The 27,644-nt window shown below is 38.5% G+C and overlaps 1 protein-coding gene across 1 annotated transcript; it reads left to right on the top strand.

Moving 5' to 3' along the window:
* The first annotated feature begins 1,415 nt into the window (after positions 1 to 1,415).
* rufy3 (RUN and FYVE domain containing 3) lies at positions 1,416 to 27,244 on the top strand. Its single transcript, XM_042487745.1, has 18 exons — positions 1,416 to 1,948; positions 10,603 to 10,776; positions 12,177 to 12,294; positions 12,863 to 12,964; positions 13,803 to 13,926; positions 16,354 to 16,418; positions 17,240 to 17,305; positions 17,390 to 17,459; positions 17,544 to 17,633; positions 18,895 to 18,978; positions 19,524 to 19,691; positions 21,040 to 21,137; positions 23,516 to 23,635; positions 24,778 to 24,901; positions 25,020 to 25,105; positions 25,198 to 25,228; positions 25,696 to 25,773; positions 26,379 to 27,244. Exons 1-18 carry the CDS (start codon positions 1,687 to 1,689, stop codon positions 26,520 to 26,522), a joined length of 2,004 nt encoding a protein of 667 aa, XP_042343679.1. The 5' UTR covers positions 1,416 to 1,686; the 3' UTR covers positions 26,523 to 27,244.
* The last annotated feature ends 400 nt before the right edge of the window (positions 27,245 to 27,644 follow it).

Raw genomic sequence — 27,644 nt, 5'->3', positions numbered from 1 at the left:
TTGCTGAGGTTTCAGAGGTTTTAATGTTTGTGAAAGACGTCTGAACGCAACACAAGAAAACTGATGTCATCTGAGGTTTTAAGGGTTAAACCAGCAAAAAATATCAACTCAGTACTCAAAGTGCATCACACCGCTATGTTGTAAGTTAGATTCAGTTTGATTTCATTTGTGTTCATGTTTTTATTTGGGGTTTTTACACTTTACACTCATTGTCTCAGTGAATCAAAACACATTCAGACTCTAATTGATTTTTTTTTTTCATTATTTGTTGTAATTTTTTAGTTTTTCTTCACTTTCTCTCCTTCCTCCAAAGTGGTTTGACAGCTTTTTGTCTATATGGCAACATGTCATAAAGAATGTAGTTATATTTTCTTTAGCCAGAATGTTTAAAGATGATAAGTCCTGCTTTTGATTTTCTGCTTTTTCAAAAATTCGAAATGAATATTTGGCTCATGTTGTTTTGTAAATACTCTGATTACACGATGCAGCCTTTGTGTCTTTTCATAAATAGCTGAAACATGAAGAATAAATCACGGCATGTTGGAGAAGAGCTGTGCAACTTGTTTTATTTTGAAGGAGTTGTGTTGATTCTCACATGCTCTGTGCCTCACTGTGTGTGTGTGTGTGTGTGTGTGTGTGTGTGTGTGTGTGTGTGTGTGTGTGTGTGTGTTGTTAAAAATGAGCAACAGTCAGTGTGAGGGCTGTGTGTGGTGCTAGTGTGTGTGCTCCCTCTCCTGCAGCTCTATCCAGGTGTGCTGCATCACCTAACCAGGTGCACCTGGCCTGAGAAGGAGGAGCTTCATTCAGAGCTGCTGTGGCAGCAGCAGAGGACAGAGGCCTTTGTGAGGACCGCTGCTCTCGCTGCCTCTCAGCCTCACATTTTACTGTCTTTTTGCATTTCTTATGTTAATGAATCACATCAGTTTGATTGTTTTAAAAGTGCCTTATGTTATTTTTTTTGGGTCAGTGGTGAAGTTTTGTTCACCCAGTGGTTGCAGTGTCCCTAAGGTGTGGATCCAAAGAGTCTCTCTCTGGCCTATGATGCCTGTTTTAAAAAAAAATTAAAAAGATATTTGTTATTTAAAAAAATATTTTTTATTATTTTTATTTCATTTTATTTTTTACCCCCCGAAAAAAAAATCATAATAAAGAAAAAAAATTGCTTTTCCCTGTTTGGGATTTTAAAGGGTTACGTACAGTAATTTGGTAAATACACTTACTAATATCCCACCACTGCTGTTACTACACAAACAGTTCATCAGAGACTCTGAGAAATAAGATAGACACAAACTCTCCAGCGTGTGACGCAATGAATCATGGGAGCGCTTACTAGCTCCCTGCCACTGATGGATCTACTACTCGCGACTCATCTCCGTCCGCGTGAATAATCTCTGATCGTGTGAACGGACCGCTGACACAGCGCGCAAACTCTCGCGGAGTTAGCAACAGATTTGACCAAAATGCCACTGCGCAGCTATTTCCGGGTCATGAGGAGGCTGTGGAGGACGGCGAGAAAGGCGGAGTGATCACCGGAGAGATTTCGGAGTAAACCGATCGGCCCGTCGATTGTTTTTGCTTTGCTAACCGCGGCGGTGCATGGCTAACAGCGGCTAACCTCAGCTAGCTGACCGCAGACTGACAGCCCGACCCGCTCGGTCACATGAAGCGAGTTTAGCCGGAGGAAGGATGGCGGAGCGGGATTTGTCCCCGGGAGATCACCCTCTGCAGTCATCCTCAGAGGTTTTGGAAAGTTCAGGGGGACAGAATTCGTCGGATGAAAATGGACACGTTGATAGTCCCGATGAGACTCTGTCTCCGACCTCCGTGATCTACTTTAAGGAGGCTTTACACTCCTCCAACCTGAGATTTGGGAAGGCTGGCTCGCTGTCACCCGCTCCGCTCCGACAGTTTGACTTCAGGATCGAAAGAATCGATTCGAAACGCAAAAGTAAGTCCCAACAAACTTTACATGTCCTGATATTTTCCCAAATACCTAACATTGTCCTCTGTAATAACCTAAAATACCAAAAAGTACTCGCAGTTATTGTTGCTAGCTTGTTTGTGTTGTTAGCTAAGTTTACCTAAGGGACTGTTGGTTATTTATGAGAGGGGAGGGGTGGGTGCCAAAAGCAGGAGGCATGTTAAATAGTTTGTTAAGGACTGGGGGCATCTCATGTCTTTATTTTTATTTAAGCTGTATTTTACATTTATTTTACCACTGATTCTTTTTGCTTTGTAGGCTAATTTTGACTTTACCTAAGGGACTGTTTGTTATTTCTTACAGGGCAGTGGTAGGTGCCAAAAGCAAGAGGCATGTCAAATAATGTGTTAAGCGCTTGGGAGGGACTCATGTTTTTAATTTTGTGCTAGGGAATAGACATTCAAACAGTATTTTAAATTTATTTTGCCAGTTTTCTGGGTTTTTTGCGTTGTTAAAAAACTTTTGACCTAACCTAAGGGACTGTATGTAACTTATAGGGGGTGCAAAAAGCAGTAGGCATTTCAAAATTTGTCAAGCACTGGGAGGGACTCATGTTTTTAATTTTGGCATAGGGAAGGGACATTAAGGCTGTAATTTGTATTTGTTTTACTGCTGCTTTTTTGCGTTGTAAGCTAACTTTTGGCTTTACCCAAGGGACTGTTCGTTATATATAAAAGGGAAGAGGTAGGTGCTGAAAGCAGGAGGCATGTCAAATAATTTTTAAGCACTGGGGAGTGGCTCATATTTTTTTATTTTGTCTTGGGGAGGAGACATTCAAACAGTATTTCATATTTGTTTTACTGTTGATTTATTTTGCATTGCCAGATAACTTTTGACTTTACCTAAGGGACTGTTTGTCACTTAATCAGGGAGGAGGAGGGGTCAAAATGGGGGGAGGCATGTCAAATAAGCCTTTGTCTAAGAGACTGTCTGTTATTTATTAAAAGCTTACTTTTGGTGCAGTCACCCAGGGAGGCGTAAGGAAAAATATTCATAGCTCTGTGTAAAAAACAAACCAAAAATAAAATCACACACCAGCCAATAAATAAAAAATAAAAAACAGTTCCCTCCCTGCAGGTAACTGAGGTCACACTACAAAGGTGACATAAAGTCTCTTTTCAGTTCAGTCTCCAGACCAGTTAAAAACAATCAGTGTCAACAAGACGTGTGATTTTCATCAGCGTCTGTTGACTCATGTGTGTCACATGAGTCATGTGCTGTTTGGCAGACTTTGTCCAGAAATTGCTTTGTAACGCCACTGACTGCCATGGAGTAAATTTTACGATGGATTGGTCACACAGTAGCTTTGCTGTCTGTGATAAATCTTGTGTTGGTCATTTCACATTACTGAGGTGTGCACTTTATATTGAACTCGCCACTCCTGAAGTACCCCTATTGTTTTTTGGCTGTCCTTTTGTCAAGTTAAAACTTCATGAAAATAAACATCTCATTATTGGTAGTATTTATAGACCTCCACTTGTTCATCCCAACTCAATTAAATGCATAACAACTACTCTCACTTCATTTGAATTTTCTGGGGAAACTATTATTTTAAGAAACTAAAAGAGAGAAATTGGCCGAACCTTATCAAATGATAAATACTTGCTAAAAAGAATAAACATGCTGATCAATGAGCCGTCCAGAGTTCATGCCCACCGTAAGCTGAGTGTCACTCGTGTGGTCGGATGAGCTGGCAGTCACGGATTGCACATTGCTCTGATTATGGTTCAAAATCCTTTATTCACACATGGATAGACCAGTGCGTTTCATCTTCAGACCATCCTCATCTGGGTGTAAAATGCATTGGAAAAGATGTAAGCAAAAACGTTGATCTATGCATGTGTGAATAAAGGATTTCTAATAATAATTAGAGTGATAGTCTGATATTTGCTGTCAGTGTTGCACCATGAAGCGTTGAGGACTGTCATCCCTGATATCGAAATATGAAGCTAAATGCTGTCTCGGCTGTTGCCTCTTAAACTAGTCATCCAAAACTAGATTAACTCTTTTTTGGTTGAGGAAGATGTTTTTTTTGGTTTTTGTTAATTCCTTTACTCTTTTTCTAAGTCATTTTTGTTACAAAGGCTATCAAACCCTCTAATAAATAAAACAATTTCTAAGTAAAAATGGGCTTTGAGCAAGTAGATTTCTGCAAAAAAAGGGAAAAAAAGAAAAATACTCTTAAAATGTCGCAATACCAATATGTTTCAGCCAATTTATTGGCCAGCCCCTGCAAATAATCAGCAGGCTATCAATATTTTAAAGCAGTATTAGTTAATCAACCGCACTGGCTTTTAACACTTTGACAACACAGAAAATTTGGCTTTATTTCCTTCAGAAACATGGGAAAGAGCAAGGAGAAACCCTAAAAAAATTATTCATTAACTAATTTAATATAATTTAATATATATATATATATATATATATATATATATATATATATAAATACAAATTGCCTGAAATTTTTTTTAAAAAAGAGAAGAAAAAACATACAAACACGTAATTGGCCTGAAAAAGTCCTTAAAATTATAGCGATTCTGTAAAACTATATTAAGTATATGATTATAATAATAATAATTATATAGGCTGTTGGACATTTTGTCATACCTTTTAAAAAAATATCTTCCAAATCTATTAATTTCTTGCAATTTACAAAACATTTCTTGCTGTTTTTCCCTTGTTTTCAGAGGAAAGGAATCCAGTTTGCTCAAAGTTTGAAGGTTTATATACTCTGCGAAGGCTTGAACACAGAAAAGTGATATTAAACGGGTGATTCAGTGGGTTAAAGGTTTACTTAAACCCCCAATCTTACATAATCTTGCATTCATTTTTGGATATCTCGTTCATCAGGGAAGTTATGCGCGAATGAGTTTTCATGCTGAATTCAGTGTAGTACAGGTACACTATATATATACTGATATTTTTGGTAATCCTTTAAAAAGCATTAGATCTCAAGACATCCTTCGTATTAATCTGTGATTCTTTAATCATTCGTTAATCCTGTGATTGAGCTTTTATTAGGCTCTTTTGTTTTGCGCTCTCAAACATTGATGTAATAAACGTTCACACGCAGCCTGACTGAGCTTAAACATGAACTTTTCCTGGTTCTTAAAGCTGCTCGGCACTCAAAGCCACTTAGGCCTCTCCGTTAATCTGACTGTGGCAGCAGAGTGAAATGATCAGGGAAAGCTCTGCTGGCGTCTTCGTTTCCACTAAAATGTCGTGTGGGTATATTGTTTAGTTTAACTCAAATTTGTTATGTTTGTATTTTTCTCATCCTGTGCTTTGACAGCACTGAACATCAAACCTTAACTTTAATCTCCTTATCAATATCAAGAGCGGCTTTTCACATTGTCAGCATGCACGAGGCCTGAAGAAACGAGGGGTGGGAAAAAGTCAAGATGATGTGGTATCCAGACATTTTGGGAATATTGTATTGATGCACATGCTCCAAGTACAGATGTTTTTACTTTGTAAATTGTTAGTTTTACTCATGGCTTTTGGCAGTCTGCTAGAATCATATAATCAATTGCTTTTTCAGTTCATTAGAATAAAATTTAACATTGACTGACACGAGATGAACAGAAACTTTTATCATGTTAAATAAAACAGATGAAACCTTTTTTTCCCTTTGGCAACACAATTTGCAGCTTAAAAAGCAGTTAATAAATCGAAATGTATGTCATTGCAATACTCAGCCTATCACAACACGTTCTGAATTGAAATAATGTGTCGTGACTTTAACACTTTGGGTTCGATTTCTCTCAAAAAAACATTTTGAAAAGGCAATGAGCAACTGAACACCACATGGACCCCAAAACAAAGCAAGAAATTAGTCGAATGTTTATTAATTTATTTATTTTATATATCTTTTGTTTGGTGATTAATTTTTTTAATGATCGTCAGCCATTTTTTAAAATTAATTTTCAGGTCATCTTTGTCACCTTTTTTACTAATTTCTTACAAAATCGTTTAAAAATTTTATTTATTATTTTTTCAAATCCCTTTTTCACCATTTAGTGCATTCTTATAACCAAATACAAAGTCAACAAAGTGATGATAATGGACTGGATATTGGATAAAAATAAGAAAGCAACACCAATCATAATGACCGTAACGACAACGTTAGTTTAAAAAAAAAAAAAGACGAAAAAGCAAACAAACAGGAGACAATGAAAAAAGACAAACAGAGCATTGATGGTTTGGGTTTTAGTGCATTTCATGAAAGAGTTTTGCAGGATGAGTCTGGTCTGGAGTTATTTAGTTTTCCAAAAGTGGGAACTAAAATAAAACATTTCCATGCAGGACCTTTGACCTTATTACTGCTGCTGCTCGCTGCTGTTCTGCTGCAGTCAGCTCAATAAGTGCATTGTCAAACCATCAGCCTCTGCTTCAGGTCAGGGGACACTGTTGATGCTTGAGAGACAGATGAGTCCTCTGCTGCATCATTAGCCTTAGCTGGGTGCTCTGGGGACCCCCCCCCCCTTTTTTACGCATGCACCATCTGCTCACGTGACGATGTGTTGCTGTACCCAGCACTGCCGTCAGCCATCTTGGTCGACACCCACCCAGTGCATTCACTGCGGTGCACAGGCAGTCCAATCACAGCGAACCGGCGCTAAGCTGACCGGAGGAGGGCTGTGATTTTCAGCACGGTGCTCTCTTGCATTTTAAATCCCCCAGTCTGCACAAAAGGGACAACAAGAGGTTTGACGAGGAGGAGGAGGAGGTGGAGGAGGAGAGGGCAGGGCAGCCTTTCTCCTGACGGCAGTTGTAACAAGGAAGGGAGGAGGATGCAGGCGTAGAGAGGAGGAGAAGCAGCACCGTTTCAGACACCTGCTGAGAGCTGCTGTGTGGCCTTCCCCGTCTTTGGTCTATTATCCTTTTTGTCCGATGCTCTCAAACATTTCCTCTCCTCTCTGAGCTGGTTTTTGTTTTGGTGCCTTCACTTGTTTCTGGAACAAAAGCTGCTCGGCCTTTTTTTTTTGTTTTTTCCCCTCGGTGGTGTTGGTTTTGCATCAGCTGAGTCATCATGTCTGATCTGACGCCTCAGAGCGAAACCCCCACTCCCACCACCGACAAGATAACACAGGCCGCCCGGGAGACCATTTATCTCTGCAACTTTCGCGTGTCTGTCGACGCGAGTGGCTTTGCCTGCGCGAGCTCAACGACATCTCCCTGACGCCAGACCCCGAGCCGGCCCATGAAGGTAAAGTGACGGATGAGCTCATCGTCCGGGGAGGTCTGCGGGCGCAGAGTGCGATCTGTCTGTTTGGGCGTGGTGTGATTCACAAGGTCTCCCAGACGCAAACACGTTTCATCTGGTGAACTGTGGTGATGTTTGTGTCGCGTTGGATTTCGGGGGAGAGACGGTTTGATGTCAACAGCAGGATGACGCTGCATGTAAATAAGTCAGGGCTAGGCAACAAAACAACCAGGAAGTGCCGCTTGTTTTGTCGTGAGAATTTGTTGTCATGCGGTAAATCGAATGGACATCAGTGAGAGATAATATTTAGCGTCTGTTTTTCGTAGTCTGAAAAAGTACAACACGCAGCAGAAACAGATTTGCACATTTTGCCTCACTGAGAAAAAAAGACAAGATGCGACTGAATCTGGATCTTTAAATGTGACTGTGATGAAGTAGCGTGTTTTGAGCAGATTTCATGCTGCACTGCAGGTTTATGGTTTTAAATCTGATGTGAAACTGAATTATCTGCTGTGCAGGAAGGTTTTCCTCTTCCTCTTCTTTTGCCACGCCTTCTCAGCACAGAGCAGATTAGCTCATGAATTTCCCAATAAAGACTTTTCTCCAACCAGTTGGCACATTTAACGCTGCAGCTTTAAATCTGCAGCTGTGCTGAAATGATGTTACAGAGAAAACATTTGTTTTGTCACGCTACTGCAAGACAACATTTCTCACCATCAGTCTCTTATGTTGGGAGTTAGATGAACGTTTATTATCAGGGATGCTCAGTATTCATTTTTTTATTCATACCTGGTAAACTAGTGCTTTAAAGGTCATTTCGTTCTGGCTGATGTTGATATTATTTATGCCATTGCAATATAAGGCTTGATGTAAGTATTTTAAATAAGATGAGCGAGGTTATTGATCCTCAGAGGGGCAATTTGGGTTTTTGCACAGGAGCACAAAGACAGAAATATTAAGAGTAATAAAATTAAAAAAATAAATAAATATTATAATATATATAAATATAAAATGCTCTAAATACCACGTATTTAGAGCAAGCAAAGGAGTAGAATTAAAAAACAAAACAGCGGCTGGCGTGAAAACATGAATGGCCCAATCTAAATCCAGAGTCTGGTTTGTCTGTTTTGGGCTGCTGTATAAAACATGTTTAGGGCTGTAATCAACCAAGAAAATGTTCCCACTCTTCAACCAATCGACGGGGGAGAAAAATCTGCACATTATCTGAGATGAACCAAATCTCCAATGTAATATTATCCAAAAATAAACTTTTCCACCTGAACACAAGTCCGTCTCACCGCTGAGTGTTGAACAGGAGTGATGAGAAAAATCGGACACGCTGGACGCTATAGAAGTTAATTCATATATAACATAAGGTTGTTAAATATGTCTGTACGCAGCGTACGAGAGAAAGACTTACTATTTTTAGCCCAGAAGCTGATGTTAGCCATCCTGCAGCTCCGGTGTGATCTTTCAGAATTATAATCCAGCCGTGAACTGCAGTGTCTTTTTGGAGATTTATTAAAATAAATCCATAGTGATAAACACATTTACAATCAAGGATGCGCAGTAATATCGACACGTCATCGACAGATATTGGCTTTCAAATTAAATATCGGAATCGGTCAAGCTGCCGATTTCTGCTGATATGACAAAGCGATATACGGTAAATTTCTATATATTTTTTTAACCCCTTGAAAGCCAGAGCAACATCACTTTGCTTGTGCTGCCTGCAGACGCCTAAATAAGCATTTAAAGCTTTGAACTCTGAGCAAATTGGTACAATTTCTTTCAACAAAAATGGGAAAAAAGGGAATGAGCAACTTGGTGAAAAATGTTGCAAAATTGAAAAAAGTGTTGTAGATTTAGAAAATTATTTTTTTAAAAGCTAGGGGAAAATGTTTGGGAAAAAAAAGAAGAAATCTAGAGAAAAACCATTAATGATTATGATTATTAATAGTTCACCATTGATAATTATGATTACATATTTAAAATTATTTTACATATTTTAATAAACAGTTTTTTTCCTCTTTAAAAAAACATATTTTCAGGTAATTTTCTTGTATCTTTTACTGATTTCCTGCCAATTTTGGAGTCATTTTTTCTGCCATTGTGCATTGCCTTCTTCCCATGTTATTTCAAAAATCGTACCACTTTGCTCAGGTTTCAAAGGGTTTACTGACAAAGTTAACAGGTGCAAAACATCAACTGTAACTTCTAATTTTGCACAAAGACTGAATATTACATACATTGAAAAGTATTGTATTTTAAGTCTCCATCTGCTGATACCATCACAATAAGAGTATGGATACTATGAATAAGGTGGGAAAAAAGTGGATTTCGATATCAGTATCGACCAAAAGTCCAAAATGTTGCATCTCTATATCGATATCTTCTGTGATTTATCAAACCATCACTGAGGACAAAGTGCCGAACAACAGCTGACGTTTTTTTCTGCCGGGAAAAGAAACGTTTTGGTGGACACATGATTCATAGTCTTAGGTGATCATAAACAACCATTTTTTGCCAAAAGATTTACGTAAATCCTTTTCACTGAAACTTAAAATGATATGCATGATGAAAATTTACACCATTTTAGCGATAACTTATCCAGATTTGTGTTTTGTTTGCGGTCATTTTGTATTGGAAGTCAGGAATTATTTATATTAAAATAAAAACAGCAGAGCAGTTTTGTGACTGTATTAATAATGTAAACAATGCTGATGGATAACTCTGTACAACCCCGCCACTAAAAGCCTCTCAGGGTCTGTTATCTACTCACATCAATAATTGATTAGGCTCAGATGTATAGATGGATCATATGGATCATTGTTTAACAATTTTCTCTTTCAAAACTTTTCATTGTTTTAGGTTTATATTAACCCTTTGAAATCTGTCTTTTTTTCTGCTGCTGCATTTTGACGCCTTTCACAAGTATTTAAAAGTTTGAACCCTGAGCAAATTGGTTTGATTTCTTTGCGAGCCAGTGAGCAACTTGGTAAGAAATTTCCCAGAAATTGCAAAGAATTACTAGATTTAAGAAATGATTAAGAGGATTTTTTATTTTATCTTTTCAGAAAACTTTATTATTATCATAACTATTTCTTTTATTTTATTTTACAAATTTCTTATAGTTTTAAAGCACTTCTTTCAGGTCATTTCTTTTTTTCCAACTTTCATTTGTTTTGGGAGGGGGGTGGTTTCATGTAATTTTCTTGTTTTTTTTTGCTTTTTGTTTACCATTTTTTGTATTAGTTGTTAGTACATTTCTTCTTAATTTGCTCATTGCCTTCTTCCCATGTTTAAGAAGGAAATCGAGCCAATTTGCTGATGTTTAAAGGGTTAAAAATGCATCAGAGGTTTTGCTTGTTTTTTAATCTAAGGACCTTCTCTTGTGCTTTTTCTTCTCTTTTAGATCCAAAGGACCCCATTGCAATCGAAAGGCTTAACTTGATGAACATGGCCAAACTGAGCATCAAGGGCCTGATCGAGTCCGCCCTCAACCTCGGACGCACGCTCGACTCTGACTATGCACCTCTCCAGCAGTTCTTTGTCGTGATGGAGCACTGTCTGAAACATGGGTTGAAAAGTACGTGCAGCACTCTAAATTCACGCTCTCGTCTCTTCAGAACTGTACGGTGGCTCTTAAGGCCCAGACTCATCCAAGACATCAAAGACTGTTGTGTCACTTCTTTGTTTGTGTCTCGGCCAAAAAGTTGCACTTAAACACGCCACAAAGGCTACAGCCCATAGACGTGTGTTCTGCATTTGCGTGAGAGGAAATAACTCCATACCAGCAGGCGGCTGTATTCTGTATTTGTCATTCAAAAAGGGAAACTGGAAGACCGACAGGGTGGATTGAAGACCACAGTTAGCACATTAACAGAACCTCCTGGTGTTGAAAAAACAAATCATATTTACTGTACACTGACCAACAATGACCGTATCAGTTAGGGAAGGTTTTGTTGAAGAACGCGGCTAAAAAAATAATCTTACCAGTAACACAAGTTTGGTTCAAACTCACGCCTTTTTGACTTTAGTCGTTTGTTAGCTTTTCTCGTTTCCCTTCTCATGTGCTGAGCTGACGAGCCAATCCGATTGACTTCATTCACTGATGGGCTTCATGATTACACTCAAATGATTTAGGTCTGATTGTCTTAAAAATGTAAACTAAATGCATAAAATATTAAAACTGTAATTATTAAAAAAGGCTTTAAAAGACAGTATTTAAAACCATTAATTTACAAATGCATTGGTCAAATGATTAAATAACTATGAAACCAACTGGTTAATTGGCAGCCTGCTAATAGGCACATGGGGTAAAAGATTCGAATTCACCTCTAAGCAACTGTTAAAGGGATAGTTCACCCAAAACTGAAAAATCAGTCATTATCTTTTCACCCTCATGCTGATGGAAAGTTGGGTGAAGTTTTATAGTCCCCAAAACACTGCTGGAGTTTCACGGGAAACGTCTCCCAAACGACTGAGTAATCCAAGTGTCCTGAAGCCCCAATGTGCCAAGTTGTTTTGAAAAAACAAATGTTGCTGCCATCATGTTTTAGCCTAGTTGTAGCCTGTAGCTCCAAGTGTGGGAGCCGCATTGCCTCCGTGTTGCATGAAAACACTGGTGTGCAGATAATGAATATGTGAATATGCATAATGCATAATGCATATGTGAACGTGTCCCTCACAGTCCCAGGACCCTTAAAAAAAAACTACAACAATTTGCATAGTAGTGAGGAACATTTATAATCTTATTAGTCAGTCACATCATTTTCAAACCAACCAAAGAAATATAAAAGAAATTAAAATGGCAAAATTGCTGATTAAATGATCTGTAGTAAGTAAATTTTGGTCATTCGTGTACACGTGTCAGAAGATTATTTCTTGGTAGTTTCTGTTGCTGATTATTATACCAGGTGTGATGTCTCAGTGACCCAAATTCCTCCAAATAAAATAGCTCACCAAGCTTTGTCTCTCCACCATCAGCCAAGAAGACGTTCCTGGGGCAGAACAAGTCATTCTGGGGGGCGTTGGAGCTGGTCGAGAAGTTGACGCCTGAGGCGGGAGAGATCACCGCCAGTGTGAAAGACCTGCCCGGCCTCAAGTGAGTCAAACTCATTTCACCCACTCAGTATTTAATATTATGTAGATATAATCAATACGCTTTTCAAGATCTGTGCACAAAACACTGCTGTGAAAAGATCTGATAGCAAAATTGCTAATTTTGTCAAAAGTTAAGTCTGCTATTGTTAAGTAACGATTGGCAGTTGTTTTTATGCCTCCGCTCCCACAGCAATAGCCGAGGCTGGAGCGTTATGTTTTCGGGTTGTCTGTCCGTCAGGCCGGCCTATTCTTGTTAACACCGTGAGAGAATTTCCTCAAATTTAGCACAAACATCCACTTGGATTCAAGGGTGAACTGACTAGAATTTGGTGGTCATAGGTCAAAGGTCACTGTGACCTCATCTGTCTCATTCACGCCATTTCTCAAGAACACCTTGAGGAAATTTCAACAAATTTGGCACAAACCTTCAAATGGACTAAAGGATGAACTGATTAGAGACTGGTGGTCAGAGTCATGTTGAGCTTTCATTTGTCTCTTTCGTGTGAAAACGACATCTCAAGATTTAGTGTTTAGTGAATTTATATCTAACTCGGTGTGTTTGGTTACAGAACGCCTTTAGGAAGAGGGCGCGCCTGGTTACGACTGGCCTTGATGCAGAAGAAGCTCTCGGACTACATGAAGACCATCATCAACAGAAAGGACCTGCTCAGGTGTGTTTGTTTTTCACACACCTTGAATAACGTCACCGAGGCGATGATAAGATCTGATGTGATCCATAAATGTATTTTTACTTTCTTTTATTTCAATCACCTCATGAAAGCAGTGTGCAAATATACCTTGTTTCCACCAAGCAGTCCAGTTTAGTTTAGTTCAGTTCAGTGTGTTACACATATCGTTTTGTCTTTTATATTTCCTTTATCAAAATTTGGGAATGGTACCAATGGGACATTTTTTAAATATACCATCCATTGCGACTCTGCACTCCAGCCTGCTCTTTTTTGACAGAAGCTGCCAGGAAGCCTGACGGAGATGAGGAGTTGATCAATTATATAAATGCATTACATAATACATGTTTAAGTGGACGAAATGATCATAGAGATTGCCAACCAAGAAAATAATTAACAGAACAGTAACAGAGAATTGCATATCGAGGCTAATTTTATTAATATGAAATGTTTGAATTTACAATGTATGCTGTTATAACTTAAAGGTTAAACTACATACATTGCAAAGAAACAACAGAGGAGTCCTCCAGGTTTATCTCCGTCCGCGACGAGCTCCAGGAACGGTGTTTTCTACGATCTCCATGGTAACAAATATGAGAAAGAGGGTCAAAGTTTAAGGAGCAGTGTTATGAAGGAGAAGTATGTCCTGAATGTGTGCATACTGCGTGCAACACTGCATGCTGTCTAAGGGCAGCTGTAGTACCTACTAAAAGTAAAAAGAATTAGTATGCAATTCAGACTATGTCTGGATTATATTTATTTTGTTTAAGCACACGATGCACATTTAAAATTGGTCAGTGACAGCTGTGTCTCCTCTCTGCAGTGAATTCTACGAGCCGAATGCGTTGATGATGGAGGAGGAGGGAGCTGTCATCGCCGGGCTGCTAGTCGGACTAAATGTCATCGATGCCAATCTGTGTATGAAGGGAGAGGACTTGGACTCTCAGGTAATTCTGCTTTCACTTTCACTTCCACCAGCAGTCAGAGAAGGAGCAGCGAGACTCTTTGACCTGTAGTTTAAGGAAAGACGGAGAAAAATGAATGCTTTTCATTAGGCTTGGGCTGAATCTATGTTTTCATACCGTCCTGGAATTTCACCGGGGTACGCGGTATATGTCGGTATCAGAGTGCAGTGTTAACCCCCTGTTTTCCCAGTGGTCTCTCTGCTCTCTCTCTGTTGTTGTGGGCACGATGGGTGCGGTGATGTCTGGCCGTTTACAGTTTTGTGACGTTCTTTTCAACTCGGGTCAGCTTAGCTACCTGTTGCACCACACTTACCTTTGTGGCACATAATCAATCAATCAATCAATCAATCAATCAATCAATCAATCAAATTTGATTTGTATAGCACCATTCAAACAAATTGAATGCAACTCAAAGTACTTTAGAGTTTAACTGAAGAAACAAAAACAAGAACGACATAGGAAATAAACAAAAAATGCAAATAAAGAATGGAAAATGATAAAATATAAAATTTAAAAAACAGGCGTTTAAGTATCAGTATTTCCAACTCTTTTCTTGTGCACATTACACAAGATTATTTAGGAGGCTGTATTTATGATATATTTATTCACAGTTTTTAGATTGTTTTTATTTATGGTTTGGTTTTTGTAGTTTAGTGTGTTTATTGGTATTTGTCACATATTTACCATTATGATTAGCACTGGGGCACTTTGTTTTATCGTTTTTGTGTTTTATCGTTTTTATCTTTTGTTATGTTTTTATCCTGTGTGCTGTCTGTGGTGTCTGACAGCTGTGTTGAATGGATGCCCCGCACTTCATACTGCAACCCAAACCAACCTACAGGTACAAATAAAGTCACCTGAACCTGAATCAGATCCCCCGGCAATCTGTTCCAGCGTTTCGGAGCATAATAGCTAAAAGCAAATGCATGCTCATGACAGCCTCTCCAGGATGAATTTCATAAAAAGATAAAAATCTGTATTTTAGATGGTAACTTAAATCAAACCGCCCGGATTTCTTAACACCCTGGCATACCATAATACCATGACACCGCCCAAGCTTTCTTCTGTTGTCTCCGAGATACATGAAAATACTGCATGATGTTTGTGTTGAGATATGTGTAAAAAAACTGTATACTGTATACAATACTGTATATCAGCAGTAAATGATGAAGTTAGATTTAAATCTCAACATGTATCATAGAGGGGGAAGATCTGTGTACCATCATCCATCTTTCACACTTCACATCTACTATTGTTATTGTGGTAATTCCATATGTGGCGTTTTCAAAACTACTTGGGAATCTCTGCTTCACCTCTATTAGTGCTTGATTTTGGAACGAAGCCAGAGTAACTGAGAGGACTGGCAGGTTTCCAGTTTGTCTTCAGCTCAGTTAACAAGTATTACTGAAAGTACAATGAACTGAAACCTCTCCAGTTTCACACCTCTTGTCAACTGGAGCTTGTACTGACTATTACAATATTTAGGAAATCTGAGTGTATCTTTACAAAAAAAATAAAATAAAATATAAGTCATACACCCTTTAGTGAGGGTCTTCCAGGAGCAGCATGCAGTCGTTATTTTGCTTCTTTATGCCTCTGTGTCGGCGACCGTTTTTTAGTTGCTGTCCATCCGTCCATGTGCGATTCTTGTGAACAAGATATCTCAAGAACGCCTTGAAGGAATTTCTTCAAATTAACAAAAACATTCGCCTGGACTTAAGGATGAGCTGATTTGATTTGGGCGGTCATAGGTCAAAGATCAGAGTTACCGTGACCTCATCTGTCTCATTCTCGTGAATGCAAAATCTCAAGAAAACCAGTAGGGAACGTTTTCAAATGTGGCCCGAATGACAACGTCAGTTTTCTTGTACCGCCTTCACAAGCCATTTGACCCTTTGAAAGCTGAGTAAGTTGGTTTGGATTCAGATTGACTCGAGCTCAAAGGTATTCAATTTGGCACAAACGTTCAAATAGATGCAATGATGAACTATTTAGATTTTGGTGGTCAAAGGTCACTGTGACCTTGCATCAGTCTAATTTTTGTGAAGGCAATATCTGAAGATGGCCTTGAGGGAATTTCTTAAATTTGGCACAAACGTACAATTGGACTCAAGATTGAAATGATGAGAATCTGTTGGTTGAAGGTCAAGGTCCTGATGACCTCATGCACAGGTTTTTGGCCATAACTCAAGAACCTTAAAGAACCACCTTGAGGTTGTGCCGATTGTATTCTGTGGGTGAAGCGTCCATGTTTTCACGGTTATGGATGTAAACTGTGAGTGCAACTTGAGTGGTGTGCGGAGGCATCCAACCGTGTGGCGGTATATCTGGGGTTTTTTTTGACAGATGAGCTTACACGTGGTTCCATTTGTCACTGATTTCCTGTTTCTTACTGAAATGTTCCTGCAGGTCGGAGTGATCGATTTTTCAATGTACCTTAAAGATGGTGGACACAGTAGTAAGAGTGCAGAGGGGTAAGTGCTGCTTTCCAGTCTCCGACCTATTTAGCAAGAGTCCTTTTTCTCAGCATTTTTTTATCTGCAGTCATTTATAAACAGTTGATTATTGATTATTATGTGAAACATTTTATTAAGAGGGGTCAGTTTGCACAAATTGTTAACAAATATACACAAATGTAGAAATTATTGATAAATGTTCAAACGCAGCATGAATATGATTGGTGCATTTTCATAAATAGTGCAGGATTAAAATAAAAAAAAAAAAAAAATAAATAAATAAAAAACAATAGGGAAATAAAAGGCAAACAAACAAAAACCACCCCAAAAAAAAGCACAATCCTCCCAACCTAGACAGCCAGACTAAATCAAAGGATCCTACCTTCAGTTGAAAGCAATAAATTATCAAATGGCATTACGCTGTTTTCTCCAAATATTGAATAAAAGGTTGCTGGATGGCATCAAATAAGTTATCCTGCTCATTTCTAATATATATTAAGAGTGCTGACAAGATCATCGAGCCTCATTTAACATTAGGGATGCTTCTGCTCGTCCACAATGTTAGCAAGCATTTCTTAGCTTCCATAAGAAAGTAGCTGATAATACGTCTATGACTCAGTTTGAAGTTGTCTGATGTGGCCGGAATATTAAAAATAATAGTTTGTTGCTCGGCCTTAATTCTTGAATCAAGAATTTATGAAATTATATGGAAAATGTTGCAGCAGTATTTCTGAATCTTTAGATTATTAATAATTGCATTAATTCAAACCAAGGAGGCTAACCGCTTAACCATATGTTTTGTTTTTTTTTATTGTTTGTTGTTTTTTCTTCTTCCTCAGTGACGGTCAGATCACAGCGATTCTCGATCAGAAAAACTATGTCGAGGAGCTAAACAGACATTTAAGGTTTGTCTGAGTTACCGTCTCTCTTCAGCTTCTTCAGCTGCTTGTTGAGCTGCTGACTAAAACGACATTTCTGTCTGTTTACAGCGCGTCAGTTAATAACCTCCAGGCCAAGGTGGACGCTTTGGAGAAGTCGAACACCAAGTTAACAGAAGAGGTGAGACTCGCTCTCAGCTGAACTTCAACACAACTGCTGGTTTACTTTGTTTACACAAGTGTTTGCTGACTTTTGTCTCCGCAGCTCGCAGTGGCAAATAACAGGATCATCACTTTACAAGAGGACGTGGAGAGAGTAAAGGAGGAGAGCTCGTACCAGCTGGAATCCAGGAAGGTGAGCACGCCATCTGTTCGCCTGCATCCAGTCCTAAAAACTGAGATAGATCACATGCAGTGTGAAAATGCTTTCATCAAAGATGTCATCCAGTCCTGTGCATTGTAAAAATTTTGTGCAGCGCTGTGACACATACGGCCCTGACACACCAAACTGACTCGCGGTGATGAAAGCCTTCTGCTGCATCGCCCTCACGCCGCCGTGTCAACAAGCACGAATGTTCTGGAGAAAATAACTCCTCATACTAGTAAACAGCGTCCGTCTGTAATTGCCATGACGCTAGTAAGTCAGTTAGCCCATTTACAAAACAATTTAATGTCGAAAGAAAAAAGCATATTTACTGTGCACCAGTGAACAACAACAAAAATGCTCGATGGTTAAAAGAAAAACAATCTTATTATATATCAAGTCTGTTTTGTTTCACTCACTCTTGACTTTAGCTCTTTATTTACATTCCTCCTTTACGTTTCTCTTCTTATGCACTGAGCTGAACAAATAATCAGAGTGATTTCATTTGCTAACGTGGTCGACTTTTGCTGGCACCGCCAGTTCGTGATAATAAGATCGTGTAGAAAACCATAACTTTGTGCTTCTCATTGTAACTGGGAAGCGTTTTATGACTTTGCTGAGACCAACAGGCATGTGACAAAAATTCATTAAAACTTCAACTGAACTGAAGGACAAGTAGGTTTATAAGCAGGCTGTAAAAATGTAAATGTAAATTGCAGTGTAGCTAAATGAAAATTTTGCATACATAATGACAATGAGGTTGTGGAGTTGCTGGTTTTCTCAAAAAAGCATTACAGTTGAATAGCCGTGCTCTTAAGGAAGAGATGAAAAAGGAAAACAAAATTGCAAGGCAGATATAGAGTAACATAAATACATATATGCACACAAAAAATGCAATTTCAGTTATTGTTTAAGTGCCAAAACTTGAGGTAGTAGTGCAAAGAGGGTAATGGTGCAGTAATGTGCATCAGAAGAGCAATATGTGACAAAGCTCCCAGACAATTTCCACAGCTTCTGAGAGTCCTAAACTAACCCAGATATATATATTATTTATTTTCTTCCTTTCTTTTCCTTATTTTCCTTTAACAGTTCACTCTGTATTTTTAAATCTGAATTGCTGACTACATCAAAACAGTAAACGGAGATTATATTTGTAACTCAGTCAAATGAAAGGAAATCCCAAAAAACAGTCCAAACAAAATATTGTTGTTGTTTTTTTATCAGTCCTGTAATGTGTGTTACTGTTTTTCAGGCATCAAGAAGCGACTCAGCACCAGACGGACAAGCGCTGGGCGAAACACGAAAGCAGCTCAAAGAGGAAACTCTGCTCAGATTGGTGAGTTTCAGGCGCTTAACAATGCTCTTTTACTCTTATGTTTAGATTTTTATCAAAATCGTTTGAAAATGGGAAAAAAGATTTTAATTTTTACAGAACAGTTGGCAAATTAATGTCTTAGAATTGACCCATAGATTAATCAACAAACTGTTGTAGCTGTATAAACTCTTTGGTAATTTTATTTATAACAAAACATCATATTCTATAAACTCCTTTTATGTTTTTTTATGCAAAAATCTTTATTTGTAAAGTAACTAAAGCTGTCAGATGAATGAAGTGAAGTAAAAAGTACAGTATTTCTTCTGAAATGTAGTGGAGTAAATGTATGAAGTGGCATGAAAAGAAAATACTCAAGTAAAGTACAAGCACCTCATATTCATATTTAAGTACAGTACTTAAGTAAACGTATTAGTTACATTCCACCACTAATTTTGGAATTCTGAGGGTATTTATCGACGTTATCACAATTCATAAGTCCTTAACTCCGTGGAAACATAATAGTTTTGAGGTTGTGAGGTGTAAAGTTGGAGTCGATCTCTGTGCAGGATGTAGAGAAGGAGCTGGAGGTGCAGATCGGGATGAAGCAGGAGATGGAGCTGTCGATGAAGATGCTGGAGAAAGACATCTGTGAGAAGCAGGACGCTCTGGTGGAGCTCCGACAGCAGCTGGAAGACCTTCGTGCCATCAACCAACAGCTCAGCCACAAGTCACAGGTGAGGCTGCGTTTCTGATCCATTAACTTTACCTGTGATCTGTGCAGAAAACGTGTTTGACGGCTTCACAGCCCATAACATCCCAAAAATATCACCAATCATATTTTCTGTTAAAAGTTTGAAATCTGTTACATTTTGGTAATTCAATTTTTTGAGACTGATGTCCTCCTTGTGTGGTGAAATCCACATTTCTCTGTGGTTTGTTGTGGTTGATGGTCTGACTGCACATGCATGTTAGTGCATGTAAGTCCGTGTGTGTATATCACTGGCTCTGCACTGGTGGTTACCGCTGATAACGTCATCCTGAATCTGTCGCTGAAGCACAAAGGTGAAGCGTCAACCCTCGGGTTCCCCCCAGGTTAACACCATTAGCTCTGTCAGCACAGTTTCTGTGTTAGCACCGTTGGCTGTGAGGTGTGAGCTGAGCGATTTGAGTTGAGAGCCTCTCTTTACAGTTAGGTCTTCTAAACAGGGTTTGTACAATCATGAAAACCTAGAAAAGTCATGGATTTTGCAAAAAGCATTTTCCAAACCTGGAAAAGTTTTGGAAAACTAGATATACCCTGAAAGTTTAGAAAAAGTTATGGGATTTTGTTTAAAAAACCTGTTTAATACCACATGGTGTGTTAAAGGGTTGTTGCAAATTTTGAAAATCCAACGATGTTTGTTTTTGTCTGGCTGTGATAAAAGTGTAAGTTTTCGTGGTTTTTGAACACATATGCAAGATTAGGAACCTTTAAAAAAAAAAAATAAGAAAAACTTTTAGTGCCAAAATATTTTCTTCAGAACATTTGTAAAGAAAAATCAGCAAAAGTTGTCTTGAAAAATGGCCAAAAACTTTTAAAGAAAACATGCCTTTAAAAACCTGCAGGTTCAGAAGGCATGTTTTCTTTAAAAATGGGCAGTAAAAATTTAAAGAAGTATGCCCCTCTTCAAAGCCAAAATAAAAATCCTTCCCCAGTGCTTCAAAAATAATTTAACAAGCCTCCCCTCCCCTCTCATAAATACATAAATCTCTTAGTTATATTTAAATATTCAGGTCTAACCCTTTTCTGTTTTTTTTTAATAATGTATATTCTAAAAAGCTATTACATATTAATGAAAAGAACCAATAAGGCGTTTCATGTTTGGTTTGGTTTTTAAAATTTGCTTCAGAGTCATGGAAATTTATTGGTAAAAATGTGTATGTACCCTGTTTAAGGAGACAAACGACTTGGGGACACACAGTGGCTCAGTTAGGAGAGCGGGCGCCCCATGTAAAGATTTTTATTTTATTTTTTTAAACGGAGGAAAATAACTTGTATTGAGTTATTGTTTCCAGTTTACTAACGTGGCTCATCTTCCTCAGAGTGCAGACGCCGGCTCTAAACAGAAGAGTGAAGCCATCGCTCGCCTGGAGGAGAAAATAAACCAGATGACAGGGACTGTAAAACAGATGGAGACCAGGTGAGGACATTTCTTTACAGCCATGATGGATCTGATGAATAATCATTACAGTAGACAGTTTTTTTTTCAAAATCAGTTGAGCAAACAAACATCTTATTGTCCTGTTTTGTCATTTTTCTCCCTCCACTCTCATTATTTTTCATTATCATTATTTGTTTTAATCGTCTAATCAGTGAGAAACATTTGGTGAAGCAGGCCAGAAACCTGAACTCAGCAGCAGGGAAGCTGCTGCAGCTGCAGCAGTAGCTCCCCGCTTTCATAACTCTGAATACAAAACATACAACCCTGCCTAACATAGAAACAACCAAACTAGGATGTTATCTTTTCTGTACGATGCTCCTTTTGTTGTTGAAAATAAAACCATTTTCCCACAACCTCCTGCAGTGGCTCTCCAGCATCAGCTTCGAGTAGTGTGGACTGAATCGATCCTTTTAGCAGCCCTTAATCCTTGTGTTCTCTGACAGATCAGATTTATACTTTTATTTGGTAGGCATTTATACGGAAGCCAAGAACATCCATGAATGCAATTTTTTTTTAAATTTAAATGTTATGCCATTATTTCAAGATCACAAGTTACTGTTTTTGTTAGCTTGGTACAATGTTTCCTGGATAATCAATCTGTCGATCCGATTACGACTGATCAGATCAGATCGATGGATGACAGGAGCAGCTGCTGCGAGTGAACTTTTAGACCCAGCAGAGTGAACGGTTAAGTTTCACTTTCAAGGCGCCTGATGTTCTGCTGCTCCATCCCAAATGAATGAATGTGTGGGAAACCCTGCAGGATAACAAAGCCTGTTTTCTCATGTTAATCTCATCAATTCTCAAGAAAACATGTTGCCTTTTTCTTGACATAATGAGATAATTTATCAGGAGAAAACAACTTTTGTTTCCTGGAGATCACAGGGTAATTATGGAGAACTTGAAAATGATTGTTCAAATCATTGATCACCTGATTTAAGCTTTTCGACGTCACTTTCATGACCATCATAACAGTACCTCCAGGATTTCATGGTGTTTTGATCACAAAAATTTACGCGGAATTTACCTAATTCTCGTGAATTTCCACACGACCTTGCAATTTTGTCAAATCACTGCAACTTTAACTGCAAAGTTGACTCTTTAAATAGGTAAAAAAAAGAAACGTTCTGAAGAGCTGCCTGCAGTGTATTGATCCGCTCAGCCCTTTCTCCAAATCTATCTGTCTGTTTAATCATGAAACTGCTGCTGCCCTGGGACAGAGTCACACACGCAGTGACAGGGATAACTGTTGGCATCCCACTGCTAACATTACCCAACGTAGTCTAACAGGTTTCATGACTGAGCTGAACCGTTTTGTGTGTCTGTGTGAGAAGCACCCTAATGCAAACATTTGAGCCCCCCAACCTCATCTCGTTAGCTCATATCGTTAATAACGCCTAAAAATATTGCAACCTGCACTGCAATTTTTTTTGAAAAGCTGTGGTGAAATCAGGCATTTCAGGACGCAACTATCACAAAAACAGCCCACAAAATTGCCAGAGGGGCTGCATAACAGATTCATAACTCCTGTCTGTATTATACCTACAGTCTGATGCGTTGATCAATAACAGGTAGTATCTCCTTAATTTGACATTTTCACTTAAATCAGTTGCTACATCAGTGCGTGTATGGCACATCTGAGCTCTGATGAACATCACAAGTTAGAGGAGGAAACAACCATTTGTGTTCTTGAGATAACAAAACAATGAACTTGCGGTCTTGAGATAATGACATAAAAATAAACTTGCATGCACGGTCGTTCTTGGCTTCCTTACTTTTCTTAAAAATACCGCATTAATGCTTTTTTGGCAAAGGTAAGACGAGACGATGGCATGGTCAGATTTAGATTTGATGGACTGATGATTAATGTGAACACGTCCTGGATATTTGGGAGGTAGTGGGCTTGCTGTAATGTTATTCCAAAGAATAAGACCACCATCACAGACTGTACTTGAATATTTTCAACCATCATAGAGAATCAGAAACTCTGAACTGGTGTTTAGGGGCTGGTATCAAATGTTTGGTGATCCACATCCAAGTGTAGAAAACCAGGACAGGAGCAGGGTAAAGTAAGAAATAAAAGGGCAAAATTAATTTATTAATTTTGAATTGTATGTGAACATAACATTGGTGTAAACTGTAGTAATCATTAGGCTAATAAAACATTAAACAAACACAGCCTGCTTCATCTTCTTTGGCTAAAGTTTCCCTGTTGTCCTCGTTGGATTTCAGTCCGCAGATATTTTTGTTTTTTTTTGTGTGTGTGTTTTTTTTAATTTAGTTCCTTTCCAACCATGTTTTCTTTTGCCTTCATTTTACCATAAGTTTGTGTAACACCGCCCCCCTCCCCAAACCAGATGCAAACAGGCTGAGAGAGAGAGGGATCTGGCTTTAGAGGCCAACCGGCTCTTCAAACAGGAGTTTGGAGACAAAATCGAGAGTCTGCAGACGGAGGTGGAGCAGCTGAGGAGGCACAGGTAAAGTCTGAGGAGGTGGCAATCAAAATATGAGTAGAAGCTTTCAGTGTGTAACTTTTAAAGACAAGGGTGCTATATTATTAAACAATACTGAACAAGATACTGTATATCTGTGTCTCATATGTATAGTCATAAGTCATAAAGGGCCCCAACATCATAATCAATGCTATTGTTTGTTTATGGTAATTTTAGATCCTCTGATTGATTTTAACATCGCTGCATGTAGCTTTAACTGTAGTTTTATTGTATATTTGGCCTCCTCATTAGAAATATCTTCGACTTGAGGCATTATTTGTTTAGCTTGTCCGTCCCACCCTTTTTGAGGAATGCGGTATCTCACAAACACCTTCAAAGAATTGTTTCAAATTTGGCACAAACGTTCACTTAGACTCCAGGATAAACTGATTAGATTTTGGTGGAGAAAAGTCAAGTTCAGTGTGTCACCTTGCATCCCTCTCATTCACCTTAATGCGATGTCTCACAAACACCTTAACAAAATGTCTTCAGATTTGACACAAATGTCCACTTGGACTCAATGATGAACTGATAAGGTTTTGGTTGTCAAAAGTCAAAGTCACTCTGACCTCAAAAACATATTTTTGGCCGCAGCTCAAGAATTCATCAGACAATTATGACACGATTTTACTCAATTATCCAATAGAACAAAATGATGTGATGACAATTTATACCCAAAACGTTCGAAGGTCAGCTTAACTGTGACAATATAATGTTCTGCAAAAACACTTTTTTGGCCATTACTCAGCGTTATAATCTTGGGTGTCCAGATTGAAACTGTGCTGATTGTATAGATCTTCTGTGCTGTCGGGGGGAAGATGGATCCATGTTTTCACAAATTTAGATGTAAACTGTAAGTGCAACTTGACTGGTGCGCATTGGCATACAAACGCAAGGCGATGAATCTAGTTTCGTCTTTGGGATTTTTAAAACATGTTTTATTTTCTTTAAGGACATAGTCTTGTATATGTGGTGTCCACTCTGCCAGGTGAGCTAGTGTGTGCGCTGTCTCCGGGATAAGAGATCAGATCAGATCATTTGAATTATTACATTTTATTAATATATTCATCTATTGATTGTTCTGAATGTTATTTGCATATACTTGAGTTGTATTTGTCCTGTTTCAGGTCTCATCTGGAGCTGGAGTTGAGAAAAGAACGAGAGCGAAGAAGTGAGCATCATCCCAACGCTGCGTCCGGACAGGCCAGTACTCCTCGCAGGGAGCGGAGACACCCAGAGAACATACCAAAGGTAAATCTGTCATCAAAGTAGTGCCAAATGAAAGATAACCTAAACATTTTATTCCTTCATTTATTCGTTTTTTTACAGCTGTCGACTTTGTGCTTATATGTGTGAACTCTACCAACAGCGTCCTCCAGAATCCCCGTCAGTCAAAAGTGAGAATGACCAGTTACTCACAGCAGCAGACGACAAAACAAGCCTCAGCTCCAGCTTGTAAGTAGTTTTAGGAACTAAAAATAAAAAAATGTAATAACTTAAGGAAATATTTTTTATTTATTTATTTATCCCCTTCTCTTCCTTTTAAGGTCCTCAAGATCACATCATGAGGATGAACAGGTGAGGTCTAATCTACGCTGAATAAATGTTTAATTATTCTTACCAAAAAAAGATGTGTTTATAATTGGTTTTATTACAGTTAAAAAATTCTGCAAGAAAAAAACTCAATAACTTTAAATCCAAGTATACTTTTCACTCTTTTCATTAATGCAGATACATTTGTTAAGATGCAAACAAAAGTCAAGTAACAGCTAAAACAATCGACAGCTTGTGCACTGCCTGCTAAAGGCGGGAATGTCGCACCATTATGCAGCTTTGCACAGCAGAGCGGCACGATGCTGCTGTTGTTTGGTTCTGTGTGAAAATGCAAAGGTGCCGTAAGGGAGACGACTTCGTAACAGCCTTACAGCGCAGTCTCTGTAAAAAGGGCTATCATGTCATCAAGCACCGGTGTCGAATTGGTATTTGTTTTCTAAAATCCCATAAAGGCTATAATCAACACTGTGTTGCTGATTGATTTTCTGCAGGAAGAGTCCTTTGTGGAGATCAGTCAGCCTTCCATCTGTACGCTGTGTGAGCAGGACGACTCCCTGCTGAAGACAAAGGTATCAGGATTATTCTGAACATCTAATCTCTCTTTGACAGTTTTTAGATATTTAGTGCCTCTATAAAATAGAAGATGGTGTTTATGAAAGCTTACAGTGCTCCAGTTTTTCTCCACAAACTCATCATTTTTATATCAAGTACTCAACACGTAAAACGTTGACATTGTGATGGTGCACCTAGTGGAAATAGCGTGTAATCTCGCCATATGCCAAATATGATAAGAATGACATTTAGACCAGATGTTAAGATCAAAGACTATAGTAACAGTCAGATCTCTGTGTAATCAAATTTAAAACGTAAGAAGGTAGTTTACACAATAAGGCTTTATAAATGTACAAATACCAACGAGTGAGCCTGCAAAATGTCAAAGATGGCCAGCCAGCCCTGAAATAAAGCGTATAGCTTTACAGTTTGTAAGAAATCTCAGTTCACCATGATATGCAGTACCAAACATGTGCAACAGTGTGCAAAAATGGAAAATTATAGGTGCTTACTAGGAATTGCTCTAACAAGATGTTAACATGTTTGTTTCTTGAGACACGTTTTGCTCAAAAAAGAATTTTTTTTTGTTACGGCGGGCTGTAATCCTGTTTTCTGTCTGTAGAAACAGTGTAAGAACTGCAGCGGGGTTTTCTGTGAGAGCTGTGTGTCCAATGAGCTGCCGTTACCTTCCTCCATTCTCCCAGAGACCGTGTGCTCCGCCTGCTTCTCTCTGTTACTCCAACAATACGCTTCAACGCCAACATGAAGCAACGCGACACGATGATCGGACACATGGAAACATTCAGAGGCATTTATTTTGTACAACTGGCACTGCGAAAATGCACTTTTTGACTTCATGATGCTATGAAAGATCTGAAGGAGTCCTGGGAGTTCTGGATATTTTAGTTACTTTAAGTAAGTGAAGTCTAAACATGAGAGCTGTTTGGATGCAGGTTTTCATTTTTTAAATACTGGTGTCGCCGTAACTCTTCCTTTCTGGCTGTGTTGAGCTGCTGTGGTATTTCTTTAGTGAAAACCTACTCCCAAAAACGCTGTAAAACGGCGCCTGAGTGGAGATTTCTGATATAAAATGACAACTTGAATCATCTCATGCATGAAAAACTAACTTTCCACAAGGTCCACTGAGTGGATCGTTAAGTAAAAGGTCAACAACTGTATATTTTATAACTATAATTTAGTTTTAAAAGATGAGAAAAGGAAAAATATGCTCCATAATAACACAGCTGTTAATCGCATACACGTCAGTGTGTGATGTAAGTGGTGATGAATCAGATTTTTCATCATTTCACTCAGACAAAGCATTCATTTTGTACACTTCTGAGCTCAAAGTGGCATCTAATTCAGGGCAATACTGACAAAAAAATATGCCAAACTCGTTTGACCAAATACAGTTTTGGTAAAGACTTTATGTGCTGCCAGAAGCTTTTTATGCACTCTGAAATTGTAAAAAAAAAAAAAAAAAAAAAAACATGAAAAACAATGTACTAAGTGAAGGTAAAACTGAAATTCTATATTTAAGACCAGAAAAAGTCACATATTTACATTATATCACGCTGTTACAATAACCAAAATCTACACTTTTATCTAGTCTCGTAACATAAAATCCGTATTTGATGAACATATCGTCCAGCTCTGGAGTTCAGACTGGAGAGAAAGAGTTGATTATGCTGTTTGACATTTTGGGCAGTGCGCTTATTTTCTGTTTTGTGGAGAACTGAACGAGAAGATTGATGCCGCTCTCACGTCTGTTTGTTCAATAAAAAGCTGCAGCAAGTTAGCTTAGTTTAGCATAAGGACTGGAAACAGGGGGAAACTGCTAGCCTGGCTCAGTGTAAAGATAACAAAATCCCCTCACCAGCATCTCTAA

The sequence above is a fragment of the Plectropomus leopardus genome, chromosome 6 (genome assembly GCF_008729295.1).
Source record: "Plectropomus leopardus isolate mb chromosome 6, YSFRI_Pleo_2.0, whole genome shotgun sequence".
NCBI lineage: Eukaryota > Metazoa > Chordata > Actinopteri > Perciformes > Serranidae > Plectropomus > Plectropomus leopardus.
The sequence above is the reverse complement of the archived record's forward strand: the minus strand, read 5'-3'. Positions and strand labels throughout refer to the sequence as shown.

Bases quoted from the DNA above. Each gene is read 5' to 3' on its own strand.
- rufy3 (XM_042487745.1), top strand. From the start codon at position 1,687: ATGGCGGAGCGGGATTTGTCCCCGGGAGATCACCCTCTGCAGTCATCC. The intron at 12,295-12,862 runs GTGAGTCAAACT...GTTTGGTTACAG, and splicing joins AAAGACCTGCCCGGCCTCAA to AACGCCTTTAGGAAGAGGGC. The intron at 24,902-25,019 runs GTAAATCTGTCA...CTCTACCAACAG, and splicing joins ACCCAGAGAACATACCAAAG to CGTCCTCCAGAATCCCCGTC.